This window comes from Odocoileus virginianus, chromosome 14 (assembly GCF_023699985.2).
Source record: "Odocoileus virginianus isolate 20LAN1187 ecotype Illinois chromosome 14, Ovbor_1.2, whole genome shotgun sequence".
In the NCBI taxonomy this organism is placed as follows: domain Eukaryota; kingdom Metazoa; phylum Chordata; class Mammalia; order Artiodactyla; family Cervidae; genus Odocoileus; species Odocoileus virginianus.
This window is the reverse complement of record NC_069687.1, coordinates 8,761,531-8,788,979: the sequence shown is the minus strand read 5'-3', so window position 1 is coordinate 8,788,979 and position 27,449 is coordinate 8,761,531. Positions and strand designations below refer to the sequence as shown.

Genomic DNA, 27,449 nt, shown 5'->3' with positions numbered 1-27,449 from the left:
GAATGAAATTGGACCTTTATCTTACACCAACCACAAGAATCAACTCAAAACTGTTAATAACTTAAGTGTGAGGCCTGAAACTGTATTTTTCAAGTATTTTCAAATCAAGGTTCTATAACTGGCAGCAAGACACAGTAGCCAAACTTCATCCAACAGGCAGATACAAACCACCTACTATGTGCAACAAACTCTGCTTGACTCAGGAGAACACAAGCTGAATGAATGAGGCTAAGGACTTCCCCTCACAGCACTGATCAAGCTTAGAGGGAGACAATATCAATCAGTCATTAAAAAACACAGCAGAAAGAAAGGAGTCTCAAACAAATTGCAAATAGTGATGAGATTCCAATGTCAGAGAGAAGCCATCCAGGGAGGGGGTGGGAGTTCTCGGACAAGGGGACACCTGAGACTGCCTGGCAATAGTGAGAGGGATGTGTCTGTCCTAGTCTCGTCTGACTCCTCTGGCTAGTACTGCATGACTACATGCAGTGGTCATGTATGGATGTGAGAGTCGGACTATAAAGAAAGTTGAGTGCCGAAGAAGTGATGTTTTTGAACTGTGGTGTTGGAGAAGACTCTTGAGAGTCCCTTGGACTGCATGGAGATCCAACCAGTCCATCCTAAAGGAGATCAGCCCTGGATGTTCATTGGAAGGACTGATGTTGAAGCTGAAACTCCAATGCTTTGGTCACCTGATGCAAAGTGCTGACTCATTTGAAAAGACCTTGATGCTGGGAAAGATTGAGGGTGGGAGGAGAAGGGGACAACATAGGATGAGATGGTTGGATGGCATCACCGACTCGATGGACATGAGTCTGAGTAAACTCTGGGAGTTGGTGATGGACAGGGAGGCCTGGTGTTCTGCGGTTCATGGGGTCACAAAGAGTCGGACACAACTGAGCGACTGAACTGAACTGAGGGAGGATAAGGATCAGCTGTGATTCTGGGGACAGCAAGTCATCTGCTTCTGTGACACAAAAGCAAACAGTGGAAAACCAAGTATTGCTGGGGACCTTCAAGGAAGGGCTGCTGCTTTATTTTTTAACCTTTTTTTTTTTTTTTAATTGCACTGGGTCTCATTGCTATACACAGGCTTTCTCTAGTTACAGACAGTAATCTCCTGGTAACCTTCGCTGCAGTGCGTGGGCCTCTCACTGTAGGGGCTTCTCCTGCTGCAGAGTGTGGGGTTCTAGGCACGGGGCTTCAGTAGCTGTGGCTCCCGGGCTTAGTTACCCCATGTCATGGGGAATCTTCCTGGACCAGGGGTTGAACCCATGTCCCCTGCATTGGCAGGCGGATTCCCATCCACTGTGCCGCCTGAGAAGTCCAAGAAAGAGCTTCTGAAGATGATGCTGTGTAACACAAGCCACACAAATGAAAATAAATCCGGTGGTGGCAGAAAAGAATGAAAAGTGGTGAGATGCGGTGGGGAGACCCACGGGGAAGCACCACACTTGTTAAGGTGAGCTGTCTCAAAGCCCCAGATTAGAGAGGCAGTGAGACCCCAGTGAAAATTGGGACACCGTCACCAGAGACTGTGCAGGGCTTAGAACATGACTGTATATGAGAGATGAGTGAAGTTGGGTCAACTGCTGAATTGCAAATACAAGCAGTCAGCAGCATGGGGCAACCAGAGTCAGCTACGTAATTTGCAGTCCTGACGCCAAGGGAAAATAAGGAGCCCCAGATTCAAAATCATTAAGAATTTCAGGACAGCAACAGCAGAGCAGCACCCCAAACATGGACCTTTGCAAGCACAGAACCCCGGGCCTATCCCGGTTATATCCCCACAGAGGCCTGGCAACAGAAACAGTGCCCAAAAGTTGGGGCTGAGGGGTCATGATGAGTTCATGGAAAGTCCGAGATGCTGGGAGGTTGGCGGGAGAAACCCTGCAGCTGATCTTGACTGCAAGGCTGACTTCGGGAGAGCAGTCGTGGGCTGAGAGATGGCATCAGCTAGACCAGCCTGGGGGCGGAGTGGGGGCGGTGGTTCTGCCAGCAGGTGAGATTTTCAAAGAATGGCTTCTGCAGAGACAGAACCAAATGGGGATAGAGACACAAAGAGATGTATTTTAAGAAACTGGTTCACATGATGGCGGGGGCTGCCAGGCTGGAAACTCAGGCAGGAGCTGATGCTGCAGTCTCACGGCCGAAATTCTTCTTCCCCGGAAACCCGGGTTTTGCTCTTGAAACTTTCAACTGATTGGACGAGACCCACCCAGATCATCAGTGGTCATCCTGAGTTCAAGCCAGTGGATGGTGGCTGCTAACCATGTGCACAAGATACTTGGAACAGCACTAGTGTGCTTAAATAACTAGGTGCGATAGCCTAACCACGCTGACACTTAAAAAGAACCACAGCCGGGGAGTAAAGAGAGATGAGCTGCTTAAAAAGAGCCTCAGGGCAAAGAAGTGGAAACCAGAAGGTTCAGGGGAGACCGGAAGTGGGCAGTGTGCAGGGGACCCAGCAGTCTCCGGAGATGGCACTGGGGGGTGTGATCCCAGACTCAGGGGCCGGATACTGTCATCCCAGGTCAGGCCACGGACAAGATCCTGCAGTGGGCTGCTCCCACATTGGCACTGCACCCCACCCCCCAGGTCCCCAGGGATGGGTGTCAGTTTCTGATTCCAAAATGCTGGTGGTAGGAAGGGGGGCGCAAGGCACAGGCAGCCCTGTCCTAGGCCAAGCGGGGGTTGGGAGGGAAGAAATCAGAGCTTAAGCACATGAAGCCAGAACCCAGGAAACGATGCTTTCTAAAGCCCAACAGTGAAGCTGCAGACTGCGCGGCAGGGGCAACCAGAGAAGGTGCAGGAACAGCCCCCCAGCCCCCGGGGCGAGGCTGGGCATCGGTCACCGAGGCAAGTACCCACCAGCTCCACATGCCCTTGGCTTTTGGAAGCAGAGGAATTTTGGGTGCCCGCGGGCAAGTCAGTCATGGGTTTCTTTGATTGGGAGTTAGTGCATGTGTGTGTTTTCATTTTTAGGACCAGAGAGATCCAAAGATGTTGCAAGAAGAAGGGAAAGAACTAGCAGAGGGAAAAGTCAGGAGAGGCAGTGAGGGATAGCTGCCAAGCCAGGAGCAAGTGGGGACCAAGTCCACCCAAGAAGGGGTATCTCTCAGCGCGGCAGGGACGGCGGTGACAGACCACCCACGGCCTTCACTGAGCACTTCCCAAGTCCTTGGCCCCGGAGACCCAGTCAAGGACAAAATCAGGCTGGCCTTGCTCTCAACACAACCATTATCCCCTGATGCAAGAGTGAAAAAGGTGGGGAATCCAGACAAGCCTGAGGACGCGGACCTCCAGACTCTCTTCAGACCAGTGGGGCCGTGCCCAAGCACAGACTCTTCCAAGAGAGATTGGCAGAAACAGGAGATGGACATGCAGTCCACCAGGGTACCCAGGGCTTCCCTGGGGCTCAGACAGTAAAGAGCCCACCTGCAATGAGGGAGACCTGAGTTCGACCCCTGGGTAGGGAAGACCCCTTGGAGGAGGGCATGGCAACCCACTCCAGTAATCTTGCCTGGAGAATTCCCATATAAGTCCACATAGTTAAAACTATGGTTTTTTTCCAGTAGTCAGATACAGATCTGAGAGTTGGACCATAAAGAAGGCTGAGCCCTGAAGAATTGATGCTTTCAAACTGTGATGCTGGAGAAGACTCTTGAGAGTCCCTTGGACAGCAAGGAGACCGAGTCAGTCCTAAAGGAAATCAACCCTGAATAGTCATTGGATGGTAAAGCTGAAGCTCCAATACTTTGGCCACTTGATGCAAGGAGCCGACTCATTGGAAAAGACCCTGATGCTGGAAAGATTGAGGGCAGGAGGAGAAGGTGGCAAAAAAAGATGAGGTGGTTGGATGGCATCATCACCTCAATGGACATGAGTCTGAGCAAACTCCAGGAGATAGTGAAGGACAGGGAAGCCTGGCGTGTTGTAGTTCATGGGGCCACAAAGAGTTGGACACGACTGAGCGACTAAACAACAAGGGGTACCCACAGTTCGCATCAGAACCCCCTGAAGGGCTGTGAACACAGTGCTGATCCCACTCCAGAGTTCCCAATTCCCAGGTCCCCACGGACACTGCTAGACGGGGGCCACACTTTGAGGACCTCAGTGACAGATCAGCAAATGCAAGCAGAGGTGAATAAAAGGACAGCTCTGCCCAAGGCTCACTGTGACATGGCTAAAACTTAAGGCTTTGCATACTTTTTTTTAAAGGTGACTTCTTACCATATACCGTAATTTACCAGAAATATACAGTTAAGATCTTGAAAGGAGATACTAGTTGCTTAGGGTTGGAGGGGATGGAGAATACAAGAGGACAGCTGACTGGTACAAGGTTTCTTTCTGCAGTGAATATTCTAACGGGGACTGTGATGATGCCTGCACACATCTGTGAATATACTAAAAAGCACTGAATTGTAAACTTTTAAATGAGTGAATTGTATAGTGTGTGAATTATATATCAACACTGTTGTTTTTTTTAAAATAAAAAACAATACATTTTCTTCACTTTCCTTTTCAGATTACTTCCTTTAATTTTGCATTTTGGGGATTTCCCATCACGTAGAACTTCAAAGGTTTAGTTTCCTTTGAGAATTTTTTTTTCTATTTCTAGGCATCTTCTGACTACTTAATTTTCAACAGTTTCATTTTACGCATCTAAGTTTCTGTTTAAAATCCCAGAAAAGCAGGATTCTCTATTTTTAGAGAGGGAGATTCTCTATATGTAAACCCATCCCATTTGAGTAAAAGACCTGCACATATATTTCCACAAATATTAAAAAAAAAAAACTGTGTACCTTTTCTGCAAGTGGAAAGACACTTTAAATGCATTAAATATACATATACATATCCTTTCAGCAATTGATGTGTTTTGCTATAGATTAAATGTCTGTGTCCCCCCAAAATTCATATGCTGAAATCCTAACCCTTAGGTGTGATGGTCCTAGGAGGTGGGGCCTTTGGGGGATTGGATCATGAAGGTGGATGAGCATTCTTATAAAGAGACCCTATAAGGCCCCTTCCCTGGTTCTGTCAAGTGAAGATTCAGAGAAGATGGCCGTCTGTGAACCAGGAATCGAGCCCTCATCAGACACTGAATCTGCAGGGCCCTGATCTTGAATTTCCAGCCTCCAGAGCTGTGAAAACTAAATATCTGATTTTTATAAGCCACTCAGCCTGGTGTTCTGTCACAGTAGTCCAAATGGATGAAAACACATTTTAATAGCTAACATTCAGTAATATCCACTTCTCTGGGGAGAGAAAAGGTCTCTTTTCTTCTTGCCTGGGTGCTTGCTAAGTCTCTCACTAGTGTCTGACTCTTTGCGACCCCATGGGCTATAGCCCTTCAGGCGGCTCTGTCCGTGGGATTCTCCAGGCAAGACTACTGGAGTGGGTTACCATGCCCTCCTCCGGGGGATCTTCCTGCTCAGGGATTGAACTCACGTCTCTGATGTCCCCTGCAGTGGCGGGCAGCTTCTCTAGCACCACCTGGGAAGTCCCTCTTCTCTTCTTACTTTGACTGTCTTCTAAAGAACTCACGTCATCAGCAAGGAAGCACGGGCCTGCACATATTTGCTAAAACTTATGTCGAGGGACTTCCCTGGTGGTCCACTGGTTAAGAATCCATCGTGCAATGCAGGGGACGTGGGTTTGATCCCTGGTGGGGAACTAAGATCTCACACGCCACAGGGCAACCAAGCCCTCCAGGCAAAACTATTGAGCCCACGCGCCACAGCTACAGAGCCCACCCACCCGCTGCAACGAAAGATCCGGCATGTTGCAGTGACCATCCCGAGTGCCACACTAAGACCCAATGCAGCCAAATAAGTAATTTATACAAAATAAATGTTTTTTTTAAGAAGCATGTTGAAATCAAGCCATCTGCAGATTGATAGACAGAACTTGCCAGATGCAAACAAAATGTTGATGAGTTTTCATCTCTTCTCAAAGGCCCCTCAACCCAATTAACCTTATGTAACTTTAAGAAATAAGGTAACAGTACCTTAAGTACTTTTTGGACCCAACGATATTATTAGTAGAATCACTGTGAGTCAATGCCTTTTGCAAATAAAGTAGACTAACTCACTGCACTTGTGAGCGAGTGAGTGAAAGTCACTCAGTCCTGTCCGACTCTTTGCGACCCCTTGGACTGTATCCCGCCAGGCTCCTCTGTCCATGAAATTCTCCAGGCAAGAATCCTGGAGTGGGCTGCCATTCCTTTCCCCAGGGGATCTTCCCGACCCAGGGATTGAAGCCGGGTCTCCTGCATTGCAGGCGGATTCTTTATCATCTGAGCCACCAGGGAAGGCCCCCATGTACTTGCACCTCATTCTAAGCAAATCAAAGGATTTAGATTTGTTTACGCCAGACATTTAAAAATCATTGTTTCTGTTTGAAACAAATCCACCAGAGATTTCCTGGTGCATTTTATGACAAGTAGCTGAATTTTTTTTTTCATTTAACTTTTTTTTTTTTTTACTTTTTTTTTCATTTATTTTTATTAGTTGGAGGCTAATTACTTTACAATATTGTAGTGGTTTTTGTCATACATTGACATGAATTAGCCATGGATTTACATGTATTCCCCATGTGTGAATTTTTTAAACTTTATTTTCTAATTGGAGGAAAACAGCTTTACAATGCTGTGTTGGTTTCTGCCGTAGGACAGCGCAAATCAGCCAAAATGATCCATGTACCTCCTCCCTCTTATGCCTCCCTCTCTCCCCACCCCACCCTTCTAGGCCATCACAGGGCACCAGGCTGGGCTGCCTGTGTCACACAGCAACTCTCACGACTGTCTGCTTTACACATGGTAGTCTATATATGCCTATGCAATTAAGTAGCTGAATTTTTTAGAGAAATGCATTTATTCTACTTTCCAGGTATCGTAGTGGAGAGGAACCCCACTCCAGGCCCTCCTGCCATGGGTCCTCCCAGATCAAGGGCTCTCTGGTCTCCCAAAGTCCTCCCAGGGAGATGCATCTATGCCGTGTCCCCTGCGGCTGACAGCTCTCTCGTGAGATCAAAGGGCCCAGTCTAAGTGACTACATTCAGGCAGATGCTTCCCTCTCAGCGGACGTGGCCCAGATACTGCTGTTGTTGTTCAGTTGCTCAGCCGTGTCTTTCTCTTTGTGATCCCATGGACTGCAGCGAACCAGGCTTCCCTGTCCTTCACCACCTCCTGGAGTTTACTCAAACTCATGTTCATTGAGTCGACAATGTCATCCAAACCATCTCATCTTCTGTCGTCCCCTTCTCCTCCTGCCCTCAATCTTTCCCAGCATCAGGATCTTTTCCAATGTGTCAGCTCTTCGCATCAGGTGGCCAAAGTATTGGAGCTTCAGCTTCAGCATCAGTCCTTCCAATGAATATTCAGGGTCGATATCTTTTAGGATTGACTGGTTTGATCTTGCTGCCCAAAGGACTCTCAAGAGTCTTCTCCAGCACCACACTCCGAAACCATCAATTCTTCGGCACTCAGCCTTCTTTGTGGTCCAACTAGAACTTAATGCAATAGCTTTCCTCCCAAGTAGCTTTTCCAGATTCCGCTGAAGAAGGAATTCTGTGGTCAGTGGGCCTTTCAGCTTCTGTGAGGTGACACTCTGTGTGTGGCCCCAACACATACACACATCCTAGACAGGATGACTGGCCATCCCAGGTGGCCAGGGGCACAGGGGTTTCCCAGGATGTGGGACTCTGATGCCAACACAAGGAAGTTCTGGACAGACCGGAGAGACCCGATCCCCCTTCAGCACCAGTGGGTGCTTCCCACCCATCAGCACACATGGAGGGTGAGCCTGGGGACCTCAGAGGTGGCCTGTCCCTGCACCCATCAACAGAGGTGGACCTGTGGGTGACAAGATGCATCAGAGTCACTCCCTCCCCTGCTCCACGGTGTCCTCTATGTCCCTTTTCACTGCGGAAGCACAGGCTCCCCTAAGCACTGGGTCCTCTGAAACAGGACGGTCAGCAGGCAAGAGCATCTCCAGGTGATACCAGGACTCCTCACCCTGGTCCAGCTGTCGGACCATCCCGGTGCTACTGTACACAGAATTCATTTCCTAGAAACCCACCCATTTCCTATGATGAAGGAAAGAAGGCCTGACTCACAGATCCACAAAACCATCCAGGCAGCTATGTCACCGCTGCTATTTTTAGCACATGACCATTGTGTTTCCAAATACAAAGGCTGGAAGGTCTAGAAGGAAGCGATGCAGCCTGACCCTCCTGCTCGCAGCAGGCAGGACCAGGCCCTTGGGGATGCCTGGGAGGTGAAACAGAAGTGAAAGGGACTTCAGGAACCCACCGCAGCTGCTTGCTCACAGCAGAACGTCACGACTGGGTCAGGCCCTGAGAGTCCCAGGGTATACCAGGGCTCCCTCCCAGGGCTCTGCAAGACCAGGAGCTCACAGGAAATGAGTCTGGACTCTGTCCATTCTCCTCCAAGCCGCCACTGCCACCGCCCACAGTAAAAGGTGCTCCCGAGATGGGGTCCCAGTCCCCTGCCCTCCCCTCCCACCTTGCTTCGCCTGCACCCATGGCCCCAGCCACCACTGTCCTCAAGGTACGAACACATAACCCGAGATCTACCCTCTTAACCAACGTTTACATTTACAAAAGGGCCCTTACCAAGTGACAGACACACTATTGACTTGACTGCTCCTCTGGCTAGACGTTTAATTTGCTCCCACCTTTTCCCTTGGCTGAAATTGAAGCTGCAGGACTGGAAACCCATCTTGAGGTTAATTCACCCACAGAAATAACAGCCACCCTCACTGAGCACCCACTGTTATGCCTAAGTCACTGATTTATTCTTCCTGGAACTTCCATGAGGTTATTGTGAGTCTCATTAAAAAGCATCCCCTTTTCTAGATGGGCATCCAGAGGAAACTGAGGCTGGGAAGACCCTGTGATTTGTTCAGGGTCATGTGACCAACCTAAGGCTAACCTAACCATCTTTGGCCACCACACTTGCTTTCTCCTCTCAGAAGAAAGTTTCATAGTTCTTCCCACAAGTGAACATGCCCATCACCAAGAGTGCAGACTCCAGTTCTGTACATCTAGGGAGGGCCTTGGATCCTGCATTTGGGAACAAACCCTAGATGATGACCTCATTGAACCATACTTGAGTAGCAATGTTCAAACACCCAATATTCCCATCAGTCCCATCTCCCCATATTAACCACGTCTGATCTTGCTTTAGTTTCCAAAATCCAGTCTATTCATGTGGGAGGGCTGCAAACAAAAGGTAATGCATGCCTTCCCTCATTTTTACTAAATTTTTGATTTTGAAATAGTGGTCAACTGACACGAAGCCACCCCTTCGGCCTTCCTCCCCAGTGTCAACATCTTGCATAATTACAGTGCAAGAGCATCATGAAAGGGGCGTTGCTCCATTCCACAGAGCTTGTTCAGGTGTCCCCGGTGTGTGTGTGTGTGTCTGTGTGTGTGGTTCTCTGCCACTGTAACCCTCGTGCAGCTCCGGGTAACCACCACCATGATCGAGAAGCAGGCCTGTCCCAGCCAGAGTACCATCCACTCCTCCCCGCAGAGCCCTAACCCAGCAACCCCCACTCTGTTCTCCATCTCTGAAAGTGAAAGTCGCTCCGTCGTGCCCGACTCTTTGCGACCCCATGGACTATACAGTCATGGAATTCTCCAGGCCACAATACTGGAGTTGGTAACCTTTCTCTTCCCCAGGGCATCTTCCCCACCCAGGGATCAAACCTACGTCTCCCACACTGCAGGCGGATTCTTTACCAGCTGAGCCACAAGAGAAGCCCAAGAGGACTTCTCCATCTCTACAACTGCATTACTTCGAGAAGATTACGTAAGTAGAGCCACATGGCATATAATCCTTAGAGTTTTTTTTTTCTCACTTAGCCTAATTTCTCCATCTTCCTTCCTTCCTTTATTTATTTATTCATTTCTTTGGCTGCGCTGGGTCTTCACTGCTGCGTGGGCTTTTCCCTAGCTGCAGCAAGCAGGGGTTCCTCTCCAGCTGTGGGGCACAGGCTTCTCACTGCCCTCCTGTTGCAGAGCATGGGCTCCAGGACACAGGGTCAGCCCTCGGGGCACACGGGCTTAGGTGCCCCGAGGCACGTGGGAGCTCCCCAGACCAGGGATGGAACCCGTGTCTCCTGCACTGGCAGGTGGGTTCCTTACCACTGAGCCTCCAGGGAAGCCCTTTATTTTTCACGTGTCTTTCCCTATCCCAGCAAACGTGCTGCTCTAAATGCGACACCCTTTTCCGGCAGGCACCGGCCCTGAGCAGAGGTCCTGCCTCTCCCCTGGCCTCGCCTCCACACCTCTCTCCGCTGGGATGTCCTTCACCAGATGTGACCTCTCACCCACGAGCCAGCTACATCTCAGAAACAGACGCCAGAGGGAAATGCTTGATTCCTTCGTCTCCCCCTGCCCCATCACATGCCTGCCCTGGATCTGAACTCATTTAGAGCTGACATCGATATGCCTTTGGAAGCGTACACTGCTTTTCTGATACTTTGAAATTGCTCTCAAATCCCACCCCTCCAATCCAATTTTGCCACCTACCCAACTGTCAATTTGGATTTTGCATCTCCCTTCATTTCTGTGTCCCTGACTTAGTAGAAATAAGTAAATGCCACCTTCAACTGTCTTCAAAATTCAGAAATACCACTAAAAGTTGTCTCTATTCTTTTTGTACACACACACTGAGTGACATCAGGGATTTTTAGTATCCTACTTCATCATAAAATCTGAACTTATAAAGACACACAGACACCATACCTACACCATTATTCTACCAACTGTCTAAAAGAATTACTTCCCAACCGTCTAGAATGAAACATATTTCCTTTGTTCACATAGTTTAACGACTTCTCTACATCCTTATTTCTTTTAATTAAAGTAAATTTCATATTGTTTTACATATGGAATTATTTTGACTTAATTTGGAGAAATTATAAAATATCACATGGTTGTGATTTAGATAATTAGGGCTTCCCTGATAGCTCAGTTGGTAAAGAATCCACCTGCAGTGCAGGAGACCCTGGTTTGATTCCTGGGTTCAGAAGATCCGCTGGAGAAGGGATAGGCTCCCCACTTCAGTATTCTTGGGCTTCCCTTGTGGTTCAGCTGGTTAAAGAATCTGCCTGCAATGTGGGAGACCTGGATTCAATCCCTTGGTTGGGAAGATCTCCTGGAGAAGGGAAAGGGTACCTACTCCAGTGTTCTGGCCTGGAGAATTCCATGGACTGCATCATCCATGAGGTGGCAAAGAGTCGGGCACGACTGAGTTGACTTTCATTATGATTTAGAATTACTGGCCCAATAGGCTATAAAGTCAGTCTCAAAAATTTTCAAAGTATCACACAGACCATAGTCTCTGAATCAGGCTTCAAAGTTATTTTATATAAAGTCTAACAATATATATTTTTAAAAATTACATAACATTCTAAATAACTGTTGGTCAAAAAAAAAGAGGAAATCATTAATGTAAATGAGAATGTAACAATAATAAAATGTTACATATCAAAACTTATGGGGAAAAATGAATGTGATACTTTGAAAGTTATATGTAGAATAAACCTGAAGGAAGGAAATAATAAAAAGGAAAGCAGAAATTAATGAAATAGCGAAAAAGGAAACAGATCCAGAACAGAAGTTGATTCTCTGAAAAGACAATAAAATATTTTTGACGAGATAAAGTCAGACGCGACTGAGGGACTAAGCAAGAACACCACAAAAGAGAAACAGCTCAAATGCAAAAATGCAAAAACACAGGATATAATATGCTACAGCAGAGATTAAAAAGAGAAGACTGTAAAAGGCTCATACTACTAACCTTTAAAACTTAGGAGAAAAAAATGGAACAGCTTCCTAGAAAAACGGAGATTACCATAATGGATTCAGGAAGAAAGAGAAAATCCGAATAATCCTATAACCATCAGTTACTGACCTAAAGGTCTGGTCAGAGGCATTGAATTTTAGTAACTTACAGTTAGTTAAATCACACTTAAAGCTTTCCCCATACTGTAAAGTTTTCCCGATACTGTAACCATATCTACTAGAAGTTGTCATTCAAAATAGTTTTAAATAATAGCTCACTTATCATGAAGGTTGGGCAAATAAATAAGATTCCAAAAGAATTCCTAAACTCTCTTACTGCTTTAGATTTTTATAACACCTCTGGCTTAGTCTTCCTTTACAAGCATAGGCTAGAGAAGAAATCAACAGTATAAAATCACCCCACAGAATTTCTGGGTAGCCCCTTCCTCAGCCAGGAGGCAAAGGTGGGAGGCTCAGACACCCCTTGGAGAGGCTCACGGGAGTCAAAAGGCAGACCACGGACAATTTCTGGGTCACTCTAGAACCCAGCTCTCCTGACACATCTAGAGGCCCTCTTCCCTGAGCCCCACTTTCTTCTACTGAAAAATGATAGGGACCACCGACCTCTAAAATCCATCCCGGCTTCAAAACTCCCTGATAATGCTTCTCCTAGGTTTCTGAAACCTACACACACACACACACAAGTAGCATTAAATATAACTCTGTCCATCAAAGTTACAACAGGTCTTCAGGAGCTGATGCTCATTGAGGCTGGACGGTTAGGACATGGGAGGTCCTTGATACTTTCTACTCGGGCACCTGTCTGAAATGCTCCTCAGTACAGAAAAATTTTAAATAAACAGAAATGCTGAGGGTTAGTGAACAGCATCCACTACAAGCAAAAGCAGATTCACACTTCGAGGGTAAATCCAGGCTTGGCTTTGTAACCTGCTTCAGCAGGACGGACTCTGAACCTTTCTCGCTCTGCTTGCTCCCTGGCAACTCTGTCCTGCCCCGGAGAACGGGCCCAGGCCAGCCTGCAGCAGGAGGAGAGACCACACAGCGCAGAGTCCAGCCACCCCAGCCAAGACCGTCCCCGTCCCGCCGGCTGCAGCCAGCCCCCAGCTACAAGCAAACCCGGCTGAGATGGGCTGGGCTGGGCCACCGTCAGCAGCATGTGACTGGTGTGTACGCCCGTGAGGTTTCAGTGATCTGTTCTGCAGCACTGCTGTGGCCATAGAAAACCGATATGCTTACATGAAGAACACAAGGGACACTTTATGACACTACAGTGGTGGATACGAGTCATTATACGTTTGTCCAAACCCACAGAATGGCAACCCGCTCCAGTGGTCTTGCCTGGGAAATCCCACGGACAGAGAAGCCTGGCGGGCTACATCCAGTCCATGGGGTCCCAAAAGAGTCGAACATGACACAGAAATGAAACAACACAATGTCTAACACCAAGGGTGAACCCTAAGGTAAACTATGGAGTTTCGCTGATTATGATGTATCAGTGTGACTTCATCAGTTACAGCAAACGTGCCACTCTGGTGGGGGATGTTGAAAATAGGGACAGGAGGATGCGCCTCGGGAGAGTAGAGGATATGTGGGAAATCTCTGTTCCTTCCCCTCAATTTTGCTGTGAACCGAAAATTACTCTTTAAAAAATCGTGTCCTTTTTTGTGTGTGTGTTTTTGCCACGCCTCACAGTATGTGAAATCTTAGTTCCCCAACCAAGGATCAAACCCTTGCCCCCTGCAGTGGAAGCATGAAGTCTTAAGCACTCAACTGTCAGGGAAGTCCTGTCCTTTTTCAACCAGAAAATGAAAGAAATGGGGGACTTCCTTGGTGGTCTAGTGCTTTAGACTCTGTGCTTCCACTGCAAGGAGCGCGGGTTGGATTCCTGGTCAGAACTATATTCTACATGATTCTACATGCTGCAACTAAAACCTAGCCCAGCCAAATAAATAAACATTAAAGAAAAAAATCACTTCCTCAGTGATCAATGCAAAGGAGTAGAGGAAAACAATAGAATGGGAAAGACTAGAGATCTCTTCAAGAAAATTAGAGATACCAAGGGAACATTTCATACAAAGATGAGCACAGTAAAGGACAGAAATGGTAGGGACCTAACAGAAGCAGAAGATATTAAGAAGAGATGGCAAGAACACACAGAAGAACTATACAAAAAAGATCTTCATGACCCAGATAATCACGATGGTGTGATCACTCACCTAGAGCCAGATATTCTGGAATGTGAAGTCAAGTGGGCCTTAGGAAGTATCACTATGAACAAAGCTAGTGGAGGTGATGGAATTCCAGTTGAGCTATTTCAAATCCTGAAAGATGATGCTGTGAAAGTGTTGCACTCAATATGCCAGCAAATTTGGAAAACTCAGCAGTGGCCACAGGACTGGAAAAGGTCAATTTTCATTCCAATCCCAAAGAAAGGCAATGCCAAAGAATGTTCAAACTACCACACAATTGCACTCATCTCACATGCTAGCAAAGTAATGCTCAAAATTCTCCAAGCCAGGCTTCAACAGTACCTGAACAGAGAACTTCCAGATGTTCAAGCTGGATTTGGAAAAGGAAAAGGAACCAGAGATCAAATTGTCAACATCCACTGGATCACCAAAAAAGCAAGAGAGTTCCAGAAAAACACCTACTTCTGCTTTATTGACTATACCAATAGTCAATACGCCAATATTTGACTCTGTGGATCACAACAAACTGGAAAATTCTTCAAGAGATGGGAATACCAGACCACCTAACCTGCCTCCTGAGAAATCTACATGCAGGTCAAGAAGTAACAGAACTGGACAACAACAGACTGGTTCCAACTTGGGAAAGGAATACGTCAAAGCTGTATATTGTCACCCTACTTATCTAACTTATATGCAGAGTACATCATGAAAAATGCCAGGCTGGAGAAAGCACAAGCTGGAATCGAGATTGCTGGGAGAAATATCAATAACCTCAGATATGCAGAAGACACCGCTCTTATGGCAGAAAGTGAAGAGGAACTAAAGAGCCTCTTGATTAAGATGGAAGAGGAGAGTGAAAAAGCTGGCTTAAAACTCAACATTAAAAAAAAGAAGATCATGGCATCTGGTCCTATCACTTCATGGCAAATAGATGGGGAAACAATGGAAACAGTTAGAGACTTTATTTTCTTGGGCTCCAAAAATCACTGCAGATGGTGACTGCAGCCATTCCTGAGCCAATCGAGCAAATGGGTGGAGGGGTCTTTGAAACATTTCAGCAAGAGGCCCTGGAACTTAAACATGTAAGAGAAGAATCCCATCAAGAGAGGAGGGGGACTTCTCTGGTGGTCCAGTGGTTAGGGCTTCTGCTGTCACTGCCGAGGACCCAGGTTTAATCTCTGGCCACAGAACTAAGTTCTGATAAGCCACATGGCATGACCAGAATAAGTTTATTTAAAAAAAAAAAAAAAGAAAGGAGTACAATATTTTCAAGGTTGCAAAATTGGGCCTAATTTGGTTCAAGAGTTGTCTGACATTCAAACCGCCGTTCTGTAACAGTGAACACAGCACAAACACTTCCTTTGGTTTCAGTCCTCTCTGTAGAGCTGTCAGGAGCTTACCTCGGGAGAGAAGTGAAGAATTAAGAAGGAGAATTGTCCCCGAGTCAACGGGAACAAAACAAGCATAAATCTACAAGACAGAAGAGCACACTCTGAATACTTCTGAAGGATTGTTTGACAAATATTTACATGTTGCATATTCAATTATGCAATCCTTTTAGAACAATAAATATTTTAGAAGGAGACTCTGCTGAGCCTTGTCCAAAATTCTAGGGATCTCAGGAGCCAGGAAATGACAGATCTTTTTATTTTTCTTGGCCATGCAGCGCAGCACGGGGGGTCTAGTTCTCTGATCAGGGATCGAAGCCTCACCCCTCGCACTGGAAACCTGGACTCTTAACCACTGGACCTCCAGAGAGGTCCCCACAACACATCTTCTTCAACAAAACAAGCCTGATCCTTGGTTAACTCCAGCAAAATGAAACCTCTCTCAGCTCGGCAGACTCTCTTCTTGACGGACCAGAGGCTGACAGCTCAATAAACGCAACCCCTAAAAAGCCTTTAGAGACATTTTTCTTCCGGGAAGCTGCTATCTGCAGCCTGTGAGCAGTTCAGTTGTTGTCTAGCCACTCAGTCGTATCCAGACTCTTTGCAACCCCATGGACTGTAGCCTGCCAGGCTCCTCTGTCTGGGGGATTTCCCAGGCAAGAATGCTGGAGTGGGTAGTCACTTCCTTCTCCAGGGGATCTTCCCAGCCCAGGGATGGAACCAGCAGCTCCTGCATCAGCAGGTGGATTCTTTACCACTGACTCACCAGGAAGGCCAAGTGGTCCACTAGTTAAGGCAATTACCCTTCTCCTCCAGCAAAAACGCTCAGGCTTTCCATAAGCTTTTTACTGCTACTAATCACAGACAGCACCCAAAGAGCTCCTGCCTCAGGGCCTTTGCACTTGCCGTGCCCTCTTCCTGAAGTGCCCTTCCGGAGTTTTCTTCTCTGCATCTTTTCGTTTTAAATATTGTGACTCGGGGTTTTTTTTGGCTGTGCTGGGTCGTTGTGGCTATGACCAGGCTTTCCCTACTTGCAGCGCAGGCTTCTCACTGAGGCGGCTCCTGGTGTTACACAGCAAGGTTCTAGGGTGCTCGGGCTTCAGCGTTGCGGCACACGAGCTTCGCTGCCCCGGGACACATGGAATCTTCCCGGGCAGGATCCGCCCATGTCCCCTGCGTCGGCAGGTGGATTCCTGACCACCGAGCCACCAAGGAAGCCCTCTTCTCTACGTCTTTGCTAGAACGTCACCTGTTCCCTTGAATGACCACCCTACCTACCGCTGCAGCCCTCCATCTCTGAACACCCGGACCGTCCTCCCTGGCTCCAGGAGCTGTTGACCTGGCTGGGGATGAGACGAAAGACTTCCCTGAGGAGACGCCCTGAAGCTGAAGGCAGTGAGTGGCTGAGTCATGTGGCCGTGTGCGGAGGGGCATCACAGCCCCGAGGCCGGACATGGGCCCGCTGAAACCAGATTTCCCAGCTTCCCATTTCTTAGCCAGCTGCTTCGGACTGGGCCCTCAGCAGCTAGCCCCAGGGAGCCCCTCCGGCTTCAGTGACCACATTGTCCCGCACCGTGACAGACCGCCGCCTTGGTGCCATCTGCCTGCCTAGAAGGTCCTCCCACCACCACCTCCAAAAGTCACCCTTCACTGGGCTTCCCTGATTGTCCTCAGCTCCTGGCTTCCAAGACATCTGCTCTGCACTTCTATAGAGCTCCTCTCACGTCTTGCCTCTGGCTGTAAGCACTGGGCACTACTACCTTCTAAGCACTGAGTACTGTTACTCTCTAAGCACTGGGTGCTATTACTCTCTAAGCCCTGGGTACTATTACTGTCTAAGCACTGGGTACTATTACTCTCTAAGCACTAGGTACTATTACTCTCTAAGCACTGGGTACTATTACTGTCTAAGCACTGGGTACTATCCTGTCTAAGCACTGGGTACTATTACTCTCTAAGCACTTGGTACTGTTACTCTCTAAGCGCTGGGTACTATTACTCTCTAAACACTGGGTACTATCCTGTCTAAGCACTGGGTACTATTACTCTCTAAGCACTGGGTACTGTTACTCTCTAAGCGCTGGATACTATTACTCTCTAAACACTGGGTACTATCCTGTCTAAGCACTGGGTACTATTACTCTCTAAGCACTGGGTACTGTTACTCTCTAAGCACTTGGTACTGTTACTCTCTAAGCGCTTGGTACTGTTACTCTCTAAGCGCTGGGTACTATTACTCTCTAAACACTGGGTACTATCCTGTCTAAGCACTGGGTACTGTTACTCTCTAAGCACTGGGTACTGTTACTCTCTAAGCGCTGGGTACTATTACTCTCTAAACGCTGGGTACTATCCTGTCTAAGCACTGGGTACTATCCTGTCTAAGCACTGGGTACTATTGCTCTGAGTTCTTCCTCAACTAAAAGGTGAAGACTCTCAAGGCAGAGACCATTTGATTCAGGAGACTCTGCAGCGCCCACTCATGCCTTGCACACAGTAGGTCTGCAGTGAACGCCCATCAGTGACTCACCACCCCATCTGCTACAGGGTCATGTGTTGGTCCTTGTGACACTTCATTCTTTCAAAGTGCTTCAGAAAGACCGAGGCTGTTTGATAACAGGATCAAGAAGCCACAGGGAAGAACAGAAGCTCTCGCCTCACACCCTCAAAGCCCAGAACACAGGACCCGCTCCTTCTGATCAGAAGATAAAAGGGCTTGATGGGCTGTGGGCCTTTGTCATTGATGGGCTGTGGGCCATTTCTCCATCCTGATGTGGTGTAGAGCAGAGAGGAGGCTCAGAGCAGAAAAATGAAGAGAAACTCTGTAATCAAGGGGGAAAGCACAAAGAAAAATAGCTTTGCCTGGCCTCAAGAAAAAAAAAAAAAAAAACCTGGAGGATGTCTCTTCAGAGCATGGAGAAGGTAGGTGAGTAAAAAACAGGACAAGACAGTAAACACGGCCTAGCGCTGTGCACTAGGGATCCAGTGCTCAGTAGCCCAGCAGATTGAACCTGCAGACCAACCCGTATCACAGCAGAGAAACTGAGGCAGAGAGGCGCTGAGAGGCCAGAGCTGGCCACCCCTGACTCTGCACTGAGGGAGAGGCTTTCACAGTGAAAGCTGCTGAGTCGTGTCTGACTCTTTGTGACCCAATGGACTGTACAGTCCGTGGAATTCTCCAGGCCAGAATACTGGAGTGGGTAGCCTTTCCCTTCTCCAAGGGATCCTCCCAATCTAGGGATCGAACCCAGGTCTCCTGCATTGCAGGCGGATTCTTTACCAACTGAGCTATCAGGGAAGCCCTCCAGGCTGTCACAAGAGGCCCCAAAACTCAGCGCGACACACCCGCGCCCCCTGGGGATGGTTCACGTTGTCCTCAGTGGTCTCCAGTACAGCTGCTTTCCAACCTTTATCTTTTGCCCCCAAAGGAAACAACAAAGCTCAGCCTAAAGGAGCCCAGAGTGGGGGCTGGGCAACCCAGGCCCCAGGAGACCCCAAGCTGCCCCGAACAGGGGAGAAATCCACCCCATTCCTGACCCTTCCTGACCCTTGTGGGGCTTCCTTTAAGGCAGCCCCCAGTTACCTGCTTCAGGAAACTGAGGTCTGCCGTGAACATCTGTGAAAAGTCACCTTGGTAAAAGCGAGAGCAGAGCTGCACAGTCAGCCCGGGCCGCCTGGCGGCCAGAGGGAGGGCTGGGGTGCAGGCATCCCCGGGGTGTCCCAGGGTCACCGGGCTGATGCTGCCCACGCGGGCCCCTCTCCAGCTCCAGGAGCCTTCGGGATCCAGGGGCCAGCACCACCTGACACATTACACCAAGCGGAGAGCCTTCCCCAAGTTCAACTGCGGTGTCAAGTTCCACCATACCTGCAGGGGCTCCAGTCTGCCTGAGCCCGGCCCGGATCACAGGCAGGGGAGGAACACCCGCGCGCGCCCGAACCCGCCCCAGGATAAACCAAAGGCACCCGACTCCCCCGGTTTCCAAGGAGACGCACATCCTTCCCATCAGTGTGGGATGCCCCCCAGCAAAGGCCCTGCGCTCCGGCTGCACGCCAGGCGGAGACCGCCCATCCCGCGGGACCCAGGGACCGGGACCGTGACAGTCAGGGAGACCGCGGTCACTGTCGGCTGGGCACCGGCCCCTCCGGCACCTGGCCGCCGCGCTCACACTGCGGCTTGTCTCCTCCCGCGACTTCGGTGGGCTGAGTTCCGAGAGCCAGTCCTTCTCCAGCCAACTTTTTCTTTCTTTTTTTCTCGGTGTTTCTCATCGTCCCTGAGTCTTGTCATGACTCATGGATCCCTCGTGCTTCTCCCCACCCCCACGCCCGCCTGCCCTGCGGCTGTGCTCCCAGCCGGGGACCTGCCCGGAGGAGGGGGGCGCGGGGTGGCCCCCGGCTCTCCGCGGTGACCGTGCGGATAGCCCAGTCGGAGATCACGTCGGCCGGCCACCGCGTGGGTCACCGGGCGCGGCCGCGCGTGGGCAGGGGGAGGGATGCGAGGAAGCAGGGGGTCCCAGAGCCAACTCCTAACCCGGGAGGCGAGCGGAAGCCGATCCGTGCTAGGGAGTGGAAGGAAAGCTCAGGGGCAGCGAGAGGGCTGAACCCTGGGGGCGCTGGGGGCGACTGAGGCATTTTGCAGAAGGGATTTCCCCTGCAGGCGAGGAGGGTTGACCGTCAGAGTGGACCCGGAGTGATGCGACCCGCGAGACGCCCCAACTCAGATCCCAGGGCGGGCCCCAGGGGAGCATCGGAAGACTCCGCGGGCGGGAAACTAGAAGGGGCTGCGGTGAGCACGCGGGTCTGGCGACGGTCCCCGCGGCGCTGTGACCTCGGAGCAATCGTGCTGCTCCCTCCGGCCCGGGATGGGCAAGCCGCCCAGGGCGCCGCGCACGCCGCGCGCCCTTGGAGCCGGGAAACGGCGCTCTCGGCCGAAGCAAAGTCACCGCCGGGCGGGGACCGAGGAGGGCGGAGGGGCCCCGAACCCCGCGCGGCGCGCTCTTACCCGGCCGTTGCGATCGGTCTCCTGCACCTCCTCGGCGCTGGGCCCCCGCCGCACCAGCGCCCTCAGCAGCCCCACGTCGTTGGCGCAGGCGGCGCGCAGGAGGGTCGCCGCCTCCGGGACGCCCTCCGGAACGGCCTCCGGAGCGCTCTCCGCGCTCACCGAGCTGTACTCCTCCTCGTCTCCGTAAGGGTAAAAGGAGTCGTCCGAGGCGATACTGCGGGTGTCGGGCAGACTTGAGAAGTCCTCGTACTCCTCGTAGTCAGCTGGGTCCTCCCCGGCCTGCGCGTCCCGGGGTGGGGACGGTGGCTCTGGGGACACGCGGCGCGCCCCGCCGCCCTCCGGCCCGGGCCCGGCCAGCAGCACCATGCCTGCGGCCGGGGCGCGGGCCGGGGGCCCGGAGAGCGGGCTGGGAGACGGGGAGGCCGGGCGCGCACCGAGGTCACCGCCCCTTGTCCCCGGCAGCCCCAGAAAAGCAGGAGGGCTCTGCGCGCTCCAGCTCGGCGGAAACGCGCGCCGGGCGGCCGCGCTCCAAGACTCGAGTCACCGGAGGCTGGAGAAAGCCCCTCGAGGGTAGGAGGAGCCGCGGGGGCTTTCCGAGCGCGGCGGGCGGGCGCGGGCGGGGACCGCGCGGGAAGCGGGCGGGGGTGGCCGAGCCCGAGGAGGCGCGCGCCCCGGGGTCCCGCGCCGCACCCCCCCCCCCCAACCCGGCGCGATCCTGGCAAAAGTTAAGAGTCAAGCAGGGGGCGCCTCGGCCCCGCGGGTTCGGTGCAGCCGGCTGCTGTGCCCGGGAGCTGAGAAATGCGCACGCGGGAGAACCAGAAGCGACTACTAAAGAACCCGAACGCCCTCGTGGCTGGCGGCCCCGCCCCTGCTCTCGGGATGAGAGTGAAGGTGGGGGGCGGAGGACGCCGCGGGCTGAGCCGTCGGGAACACCAAATCCCTGGGCCCGGTGCCGCCCCGGGCGTCAGGCCTGCGGGCTGGGGGGTAGTTTCTCAGCGTCTGAGACACCCAGCCTGTTTGTGCATTTTTTTCCGGGAGCCTGGGCTCCGGGGCCAACTTTGCTCCCGAGTTAAGACCGCCCTGGGCACCGAGGACGGGTGGAAGCGTGGGAGATGGTGTCCAGCTGGGGACCCTGCCCCTCTGAACCGGGAGCTCCGGGCTGCCCCGGGGACGTCCCAGGCCGAGACAGGGCTGGGGACCCGGCAGAGGACTAGGGCCAGCAGTCACTTTCAGATGGCTTCTCAAAGAGCGCCCCGGAGCCGCTGTCCTGGAGTCGATGGAGGGGAGGGGGGTGACATTTGGGTGGGAAGGAGCGCCTCCAGGCCCGAAGCGTTCCCCCTTCCCTCACCCTGGCCAGGGTCCCTTTATCTGCGGAGTCGAGACGGATTCACGGGCGGAAGCCACCACCCCGGCTCAGACTTCGCGGCTGCTTGCCAAACAGAGAGCCGGCCCGCAGCGGCTGCCCGGGTCCCATCCCCGAACCCCACCCCACCCCAGCCCCCCCCGGCTGGAGCCTGGCCTACCCACCCCCACCCCGCCCCGTCGGTCCCAGCGCAGGGGGTGAGGACCCGCCGCGGGGAGCCTCTGACCTCCTAGAGGAGGACGCACCGTGGGACCGCGGGGGCAAATCCTCATGGAAAAAGGATGGGGGAGATGTGGCGTGAGGGCTGGGGTCGTCGGGGGGCGTCGCCTCTCGGACAGAAAGCACTTCAGACCCAGGGGCGGATGCGGAGACCACGGGTGAAACAGCGCCTCTTTCTGTCTCCTCACCCTCCTTTCCTTCTTTAATTTCCACCGCTCTTGACGGCGTGCCTACCAGCTGCCAGTGCCTGAGAAGCCCTCGGGGCGCAAAGGTGACCGAAACCAGGCGACCGCGGACGCTGGGGACAAACTAGAAGATTCCAGGCCCGGGAGGGCAGGCTGAGGGCCACAGTGGGGAACGCGGTCAAAGACACCACCGGGCTGGTTGGCAGGGCCTGAGTGAGGTTCCAGCTGCCTAGGCCTCTGCACCTCGGGCCCCTGGCCTTCCAGTGCGACGCGCCGGTGCTGATCCCCTCGGCCTCCAGGTCCGCCGGGCTGACCGGGAACCTGGCATCCCCGAGGTCGGGAGGACGGGGGCTGCGGGAGAGGTGGACGCCAGAGCGAGCCTTGAGCCGAAAAGTGAACCCAGGTGCACCGGCCTCCTGTAGTCCGGGGCTTTCTCTCTGAAGCCAAAAATACCCCGGGTCATAGTTTGCTTTTTCTTTTCTAAGTAGCCATATTTACATAAATCCCCACTGGAAATTTCCACCTTTCAAGACTGACCACTGTTTTTGGTGTTTCCAGAGGCTAAATGAAATCAGGGGATTTTTACAAATTGAAGTGACCCTCCCCCTCTGCCCAGGCAGAGAGGTGAGTTTGCTAACCCTCCCCTCCTCTCAGCCCAGGCCAGCTGCGTGATATCCGAGTATCCAGAGGGCTGAGACGGGGGTCCCCGGGGGTGGGGCAGGGGCCTTGCCCGGCTGTGGTCCTGGAGTGGGGAAGTGGACCCCCAGGAGTGGGCAACCCCTAAGTCCTCATCCCTGGGTATTTCACCACCAAAGTTAAGTTCTATCTTCAGAGTTCACCACTTCCTCCTTTCCTTCCTTGGAAATTTAGTTGCAAATACCACTACATGGTTTAACCTTTAAAGGTAAACTTCTGAAATGGCCAGCTCCAAATAAAAACTAGCCTTTTGTGAGGGATACAACTCCAAACCAAACTGGCTTTCCCTTTTAGAAATGCTGCCCTTTTACCACAAAGACAAGAGATGCTCAGTGTTGTGAAAGAACACACAATTAGGCTTTGGGGATTTTAAGTCAACATTATATGTACAAAATCTACGCAAGAAGGAGAAAGCAGCTTATCAAAATTGCCAACACACTCAGGAGAACTCTTAAATAATATTTTCCAGAAATGTATTTGACCCAAGACAGTTAAGTTTCAATGGAATAGCTGAATTCTTTAGATTGATGATGTTTAAGTTTTTTAGTATTAATATTCTATTTTTTTCCCTTGAGCTTTTTATTTTGTATTGGGGTATAGCTGATTGACAATGTTGTGATAGTTAAGTTTTATATATGTATGGCAGTTAAACAGCTGGTTGATTCAGTTGAATAATTTGTCCTTGGGCTATTTAAAAAAAAAAAAAGATTCACTATTTTAGTTATATTTCTCAAAGTGGCCACCTAACTGTAATAACTATAACAGGAAGGTCTTAAAAAATTACAAGCAGTGTATTTATAGACTGAAAACTGAATGCACCTGTGATGGCGCACTCCCCACAAAATTTGTTTAGAAAGCAAAGTGAGATGACCTAGCGGTGGAGCCAACCTGGACCCTCCCCGTGTATGTGTGCGTGCTAAGTCGTTTCAGTCACTTCAGACTCCTTGCAACCCCACAGACTGCAGCCCACCAGGCTCCTCTGTCCATGGGATTCTCCAGGCAAGAATACTGGAGTGGGTTGCCATGCCCTCCTCCAGGGGGTCTTCCCAACCCAGGGATCAAACCCACATCTCTTAAGTCTCCTGCGTTGGCAGGTGGGTTCATTGCTCATCAAATAACCAAGGTCCCACCCTCTAGAATAGAACGAATGGCAGAATGATTTTAAGCGTTTCATATGTCTGACATTTAGCACACAGTAACTGTTGACTTTCATTATTATGAAAGAGTATCCATTCGCCATATGATATAAACTACTCTGCAGCACCGACTGCTCAAAATGTGTTGCCCTATTTGCCAAGAGAACTACCCACATGAGGTGAATGAGAAATGCTTTTCGTTTTTTCCTTTGGAAGGCAGTGCACCTTGGGATAAAGTGCAGACTGTGCTATCTGACAAACTGACTTCTGATGACATCTCCTCCACTGTTGACTTGCAATCATAATAGTTCTAGATCTTGACTGAGTTACACCAGTATTTGACCAACTCCTAGTCTTGATATTAAGGATATTCCCAGAATTTTCCTACTGTATCTGTAAAGAAAGAAAAAAGAAATGTTGCTGGCCATTCCAGTTCTACAAGGATCAAGTCATAAGGCATTGCAGTCACCCACTGATAGGGGAATTCAGAATGGAAAGAGAAAAAAAAAGGAAATATTTTGTGCTTTGAATGTCTGCCCCTAGATGGTTAAGATACACATCTAAGGAAAAATTTCCATGATCCTAGATTCTTGCATCTTTCCATACAGAGAAAAGCACTAAACTCTTTAATTTGAGATGTTTGTCTGTTCTTTGTGATTCACAGTGATCTTTTGACGTTTGGTTCCATTTTTTTTTTCCAGAAAATTATATATATAGGTCCCGCAGCAGCAGTGGACAGTAATCTGCCTTCAGGGCAGGAAACTCAAGTTTGATCCCCGGGTCAGGAAGAGCCTCTGGAGAAGGGAGTGACTACCTACTCCAGTACTGTCTGGAGAATTCCATGGACAGAGGAGCCTGGCAGGCTACAGTCTATGAGGTCACAGAGTCAGACATGACTGAGTAACCAATACTTTCACTTTCCTGTTCCACTCCGTACCTCTTTCAGGGCAGCTCCTCGGAGTTATCTGAGAGGCTGTTTCCCAGACTATATCCTCAGTAAGGTCTCAATAAAACTTAACTCGCAGATTTTGCATGCTGTGCTTTTATTTCCGCACCTGAAACAGGAGAGAAGGAGGCTGGGCACAACCTTTGGAAGAAAGACACTGCCGTGAGGACACGACAAAAACTGGGTTAGAACCAAGGAGGTCCAAGATGGCGGAAGATTCAACTTCCGGTGGACCGTGAGCCGCGTTACGTGCTCATTATAATATGCACTCCTTATGCTCACTATGCTCTCATTATGTGCTCATGGCCAGGCTCCTCTGTTCATGGAATTTTCCTGGCAAAGATACTGGAGTGGGTGGCCATTTCCTTCTCCAGGGGATATTTCTGAAATAGGGCTCGAACTTGGGTCTCTTGCATTGCAGGCAGATTCTTCACCATTTGATCCAACAAAGAAGCCCTTATTATATTAGCATCTAAATGACACCTCTACCAGCACCATGAAGTGAAAAGTGAAAGTGAAGTTACTCAGTCGTGTCCAACTCTTTGTGAGCCCATGGACTCTAGCCTACCAGAGTTGCCATTTCCTTCTCCAGGGGATCTTCCCGACCCAGGGATCAAACCTGGATCTCCTACATTACTGGCAAATGCTTTGCCCTCTGAGCCACCAGGGAAGCCCAGCACCATGACAGTTGTCAGAGGCTAACCATAAAAGACCCAAAATTGGGGGTATCCCACTTCTTGAAAACTGCCAACCCTTCACTGAAATAGTTAGAATAATTCTCCCACTCCTTCGCCTATGAAAGTATTCAGCCCATAAAAACTATAACCACCCAAAATGTCCAGGCCTGTCACCTTCTGAGATGGTCCACATTCTGTGTGTTTCTCTCAAGGCCCATCTTGCCTTTTGAGGTAGACTGCATTCTGTCTATGAAATGTGTATCTCTCTAAATAAATCTAGTTCTTACCTATCACTTTGTCTCTTACTGAATTCTTTCTGCTACAGACGTCAGGAACCTGAGCCTGGGGAATGCACTGTGGTCCAGTGGTTAGGACTTTGTGCTTCCACTACAGGGGCCATAGGTTTGATTCCTGGTCGGGGAAGTGAAGGGTAACTAAGCCCACACATCACAACTAGAGAGTCCAAGGCCCACAGTGAAAGATCCTGCATGATGCAGTGAAGATCCCCTGTGCCAAAACAAGACCTGATGCAGACAAATAAATAAAACAGGTAAACAAAATATTTTAACAACAACAAACAGAAAGACGGCACCTTCAAGTCCCAATCTGGGTTTGGGCCAGGTTCCAGTCCCAGCCCTTGGTTCAAGTCCCATCTGATTTGCATGGTTTCAGCAATCAAATAGAAGTAACTTAGCATGTCCTGGAGTCCATCTACAGAATGACTGGGCCAGATTATCCATCTGACCTACTTAGAGATATAAGGGACAGTCTCTTGTGTATTTCTGGCTCTCCTCATTAAAGAGATTAACTGCCCTCTGGCCCTAACTCCATTCAGTGGACAGTGATGTGATCCCTCCTGTTCTAATCGGGATTGGTGCAGCCATTTAAGAACTTCGTTTTCTTTCAGGGAGGATTTCTGCCCTTGTGGGTAAATGTTTGGAAGAAGTATGTGCATGTGTGATCCTCACTGCCAACTCTTCTGCCTTGTTTATGCTCTTGATGGGAATTAGAGATAAAAGGGTATAACTAGAGAAGCCATGTTTACTTCAAGGACAAAAGTCCTTGGCTCCTCATCTGAATAAAAGTGGTTGGATTTTTAAGGTTAATTTAGGGAGTCATGTGTGATATAAAAAGCTATGTAAGGAACTACTCAGCAGAAGACTACACGACCCACCCAGGCCTTCTACCCTAGGAACAGGGCAAACACCCATTTTTTTCCCATCACCACCCCTTTGTTCATGCACCTATAATAGTTTCTATTACTGTTTTCCAACAATTTTTTGCAAAACTGTCTTCCTTCTTATAACCTGAGAATTCACAAAATTCAAGGACCAGGTCTTACTTTTTTTTTTTTTTTTGAGGTGTAGTTGATTTACAATGTTGTATTAATTTCTCCTGTACAGCAAAGTGATTCTGCTATATAGACATTCTTTTTCATATTCTTTTCCATTATGGTTTATCACAGGATATTGAATATAGTTCCCTGTGCTATACCGTAGAAACTTAATTTATTACTAGTTTTTTAATCTCCAACATTTAAGAGGATGTCTCACCATCTTGATTGAAGGTGAAAGTGAAGTTGCTCAGTCGTGTCCTACTCTTTGTGACCCCGTGGACTGTAAGCCACCAGGCTCCTCTGTCCATGGGATTTTCCAGATGAGAATACTGCAGTGGGTTGCCATTTCCTTCACCAGGGGATCTTCCCGACCCAGGGATTAAACCCATGTCTCCTGTATTGCAGGCTTTCTGTTCTGAGCCAGGAGGAGAAGACTTGGCTTCCTAAACCAGCCTCTGCCATCTCTTGGGACTTTCT

At 50.0% G+C, this 27,449-nt stretch overlaps 1 protein-coding gene and 1 long non-coding RNA gene across 3 annotated transcripts in view; one reads left to right on the top strand and one right to left on the bottom strand.

Annotated features, from left to right (window-relative positions):
• ANKRD33B (ankyrin repeat domain 33B) overlaps positions 1–21,216 on the bottom strand; it is a 104,056-nt gene extending 82,840 nt beyond the window's left edge. Inside the window, exon 1 of one of the 2 annotated variants that reach the window (XM_070476486.1) lies at positions 20,415–21,216. In XM_070476486.1, coding sequence (XP_070332587.1) covers positions 20,415–20,780 — 366 coding nt within the window. In that variant the 5' untranslated portion in view covers positions 20,781–21,216. The remainder of the gene's footprint in view (positions 1–20,414) is intronic. The other variant, XM_020884066.2, reaches the window with a different exon arrangement.
• A 100-nt stretch (positions 21,217–21,316) lies between these two features.
• On the top strand, positions 21,317–25,044 carry LOC139038235 (uncharacterized). The gene is made up of 2 exons (XR_011491174.1): positions 21,317–23,971; positions 24,715–25,044. It is a non-coding gene; the product is annotated as an uncharacterized lncRNA (long non-coding RNA).
• Positions 25,045–27,449: the final 2,405 nt, after the last annotated feature.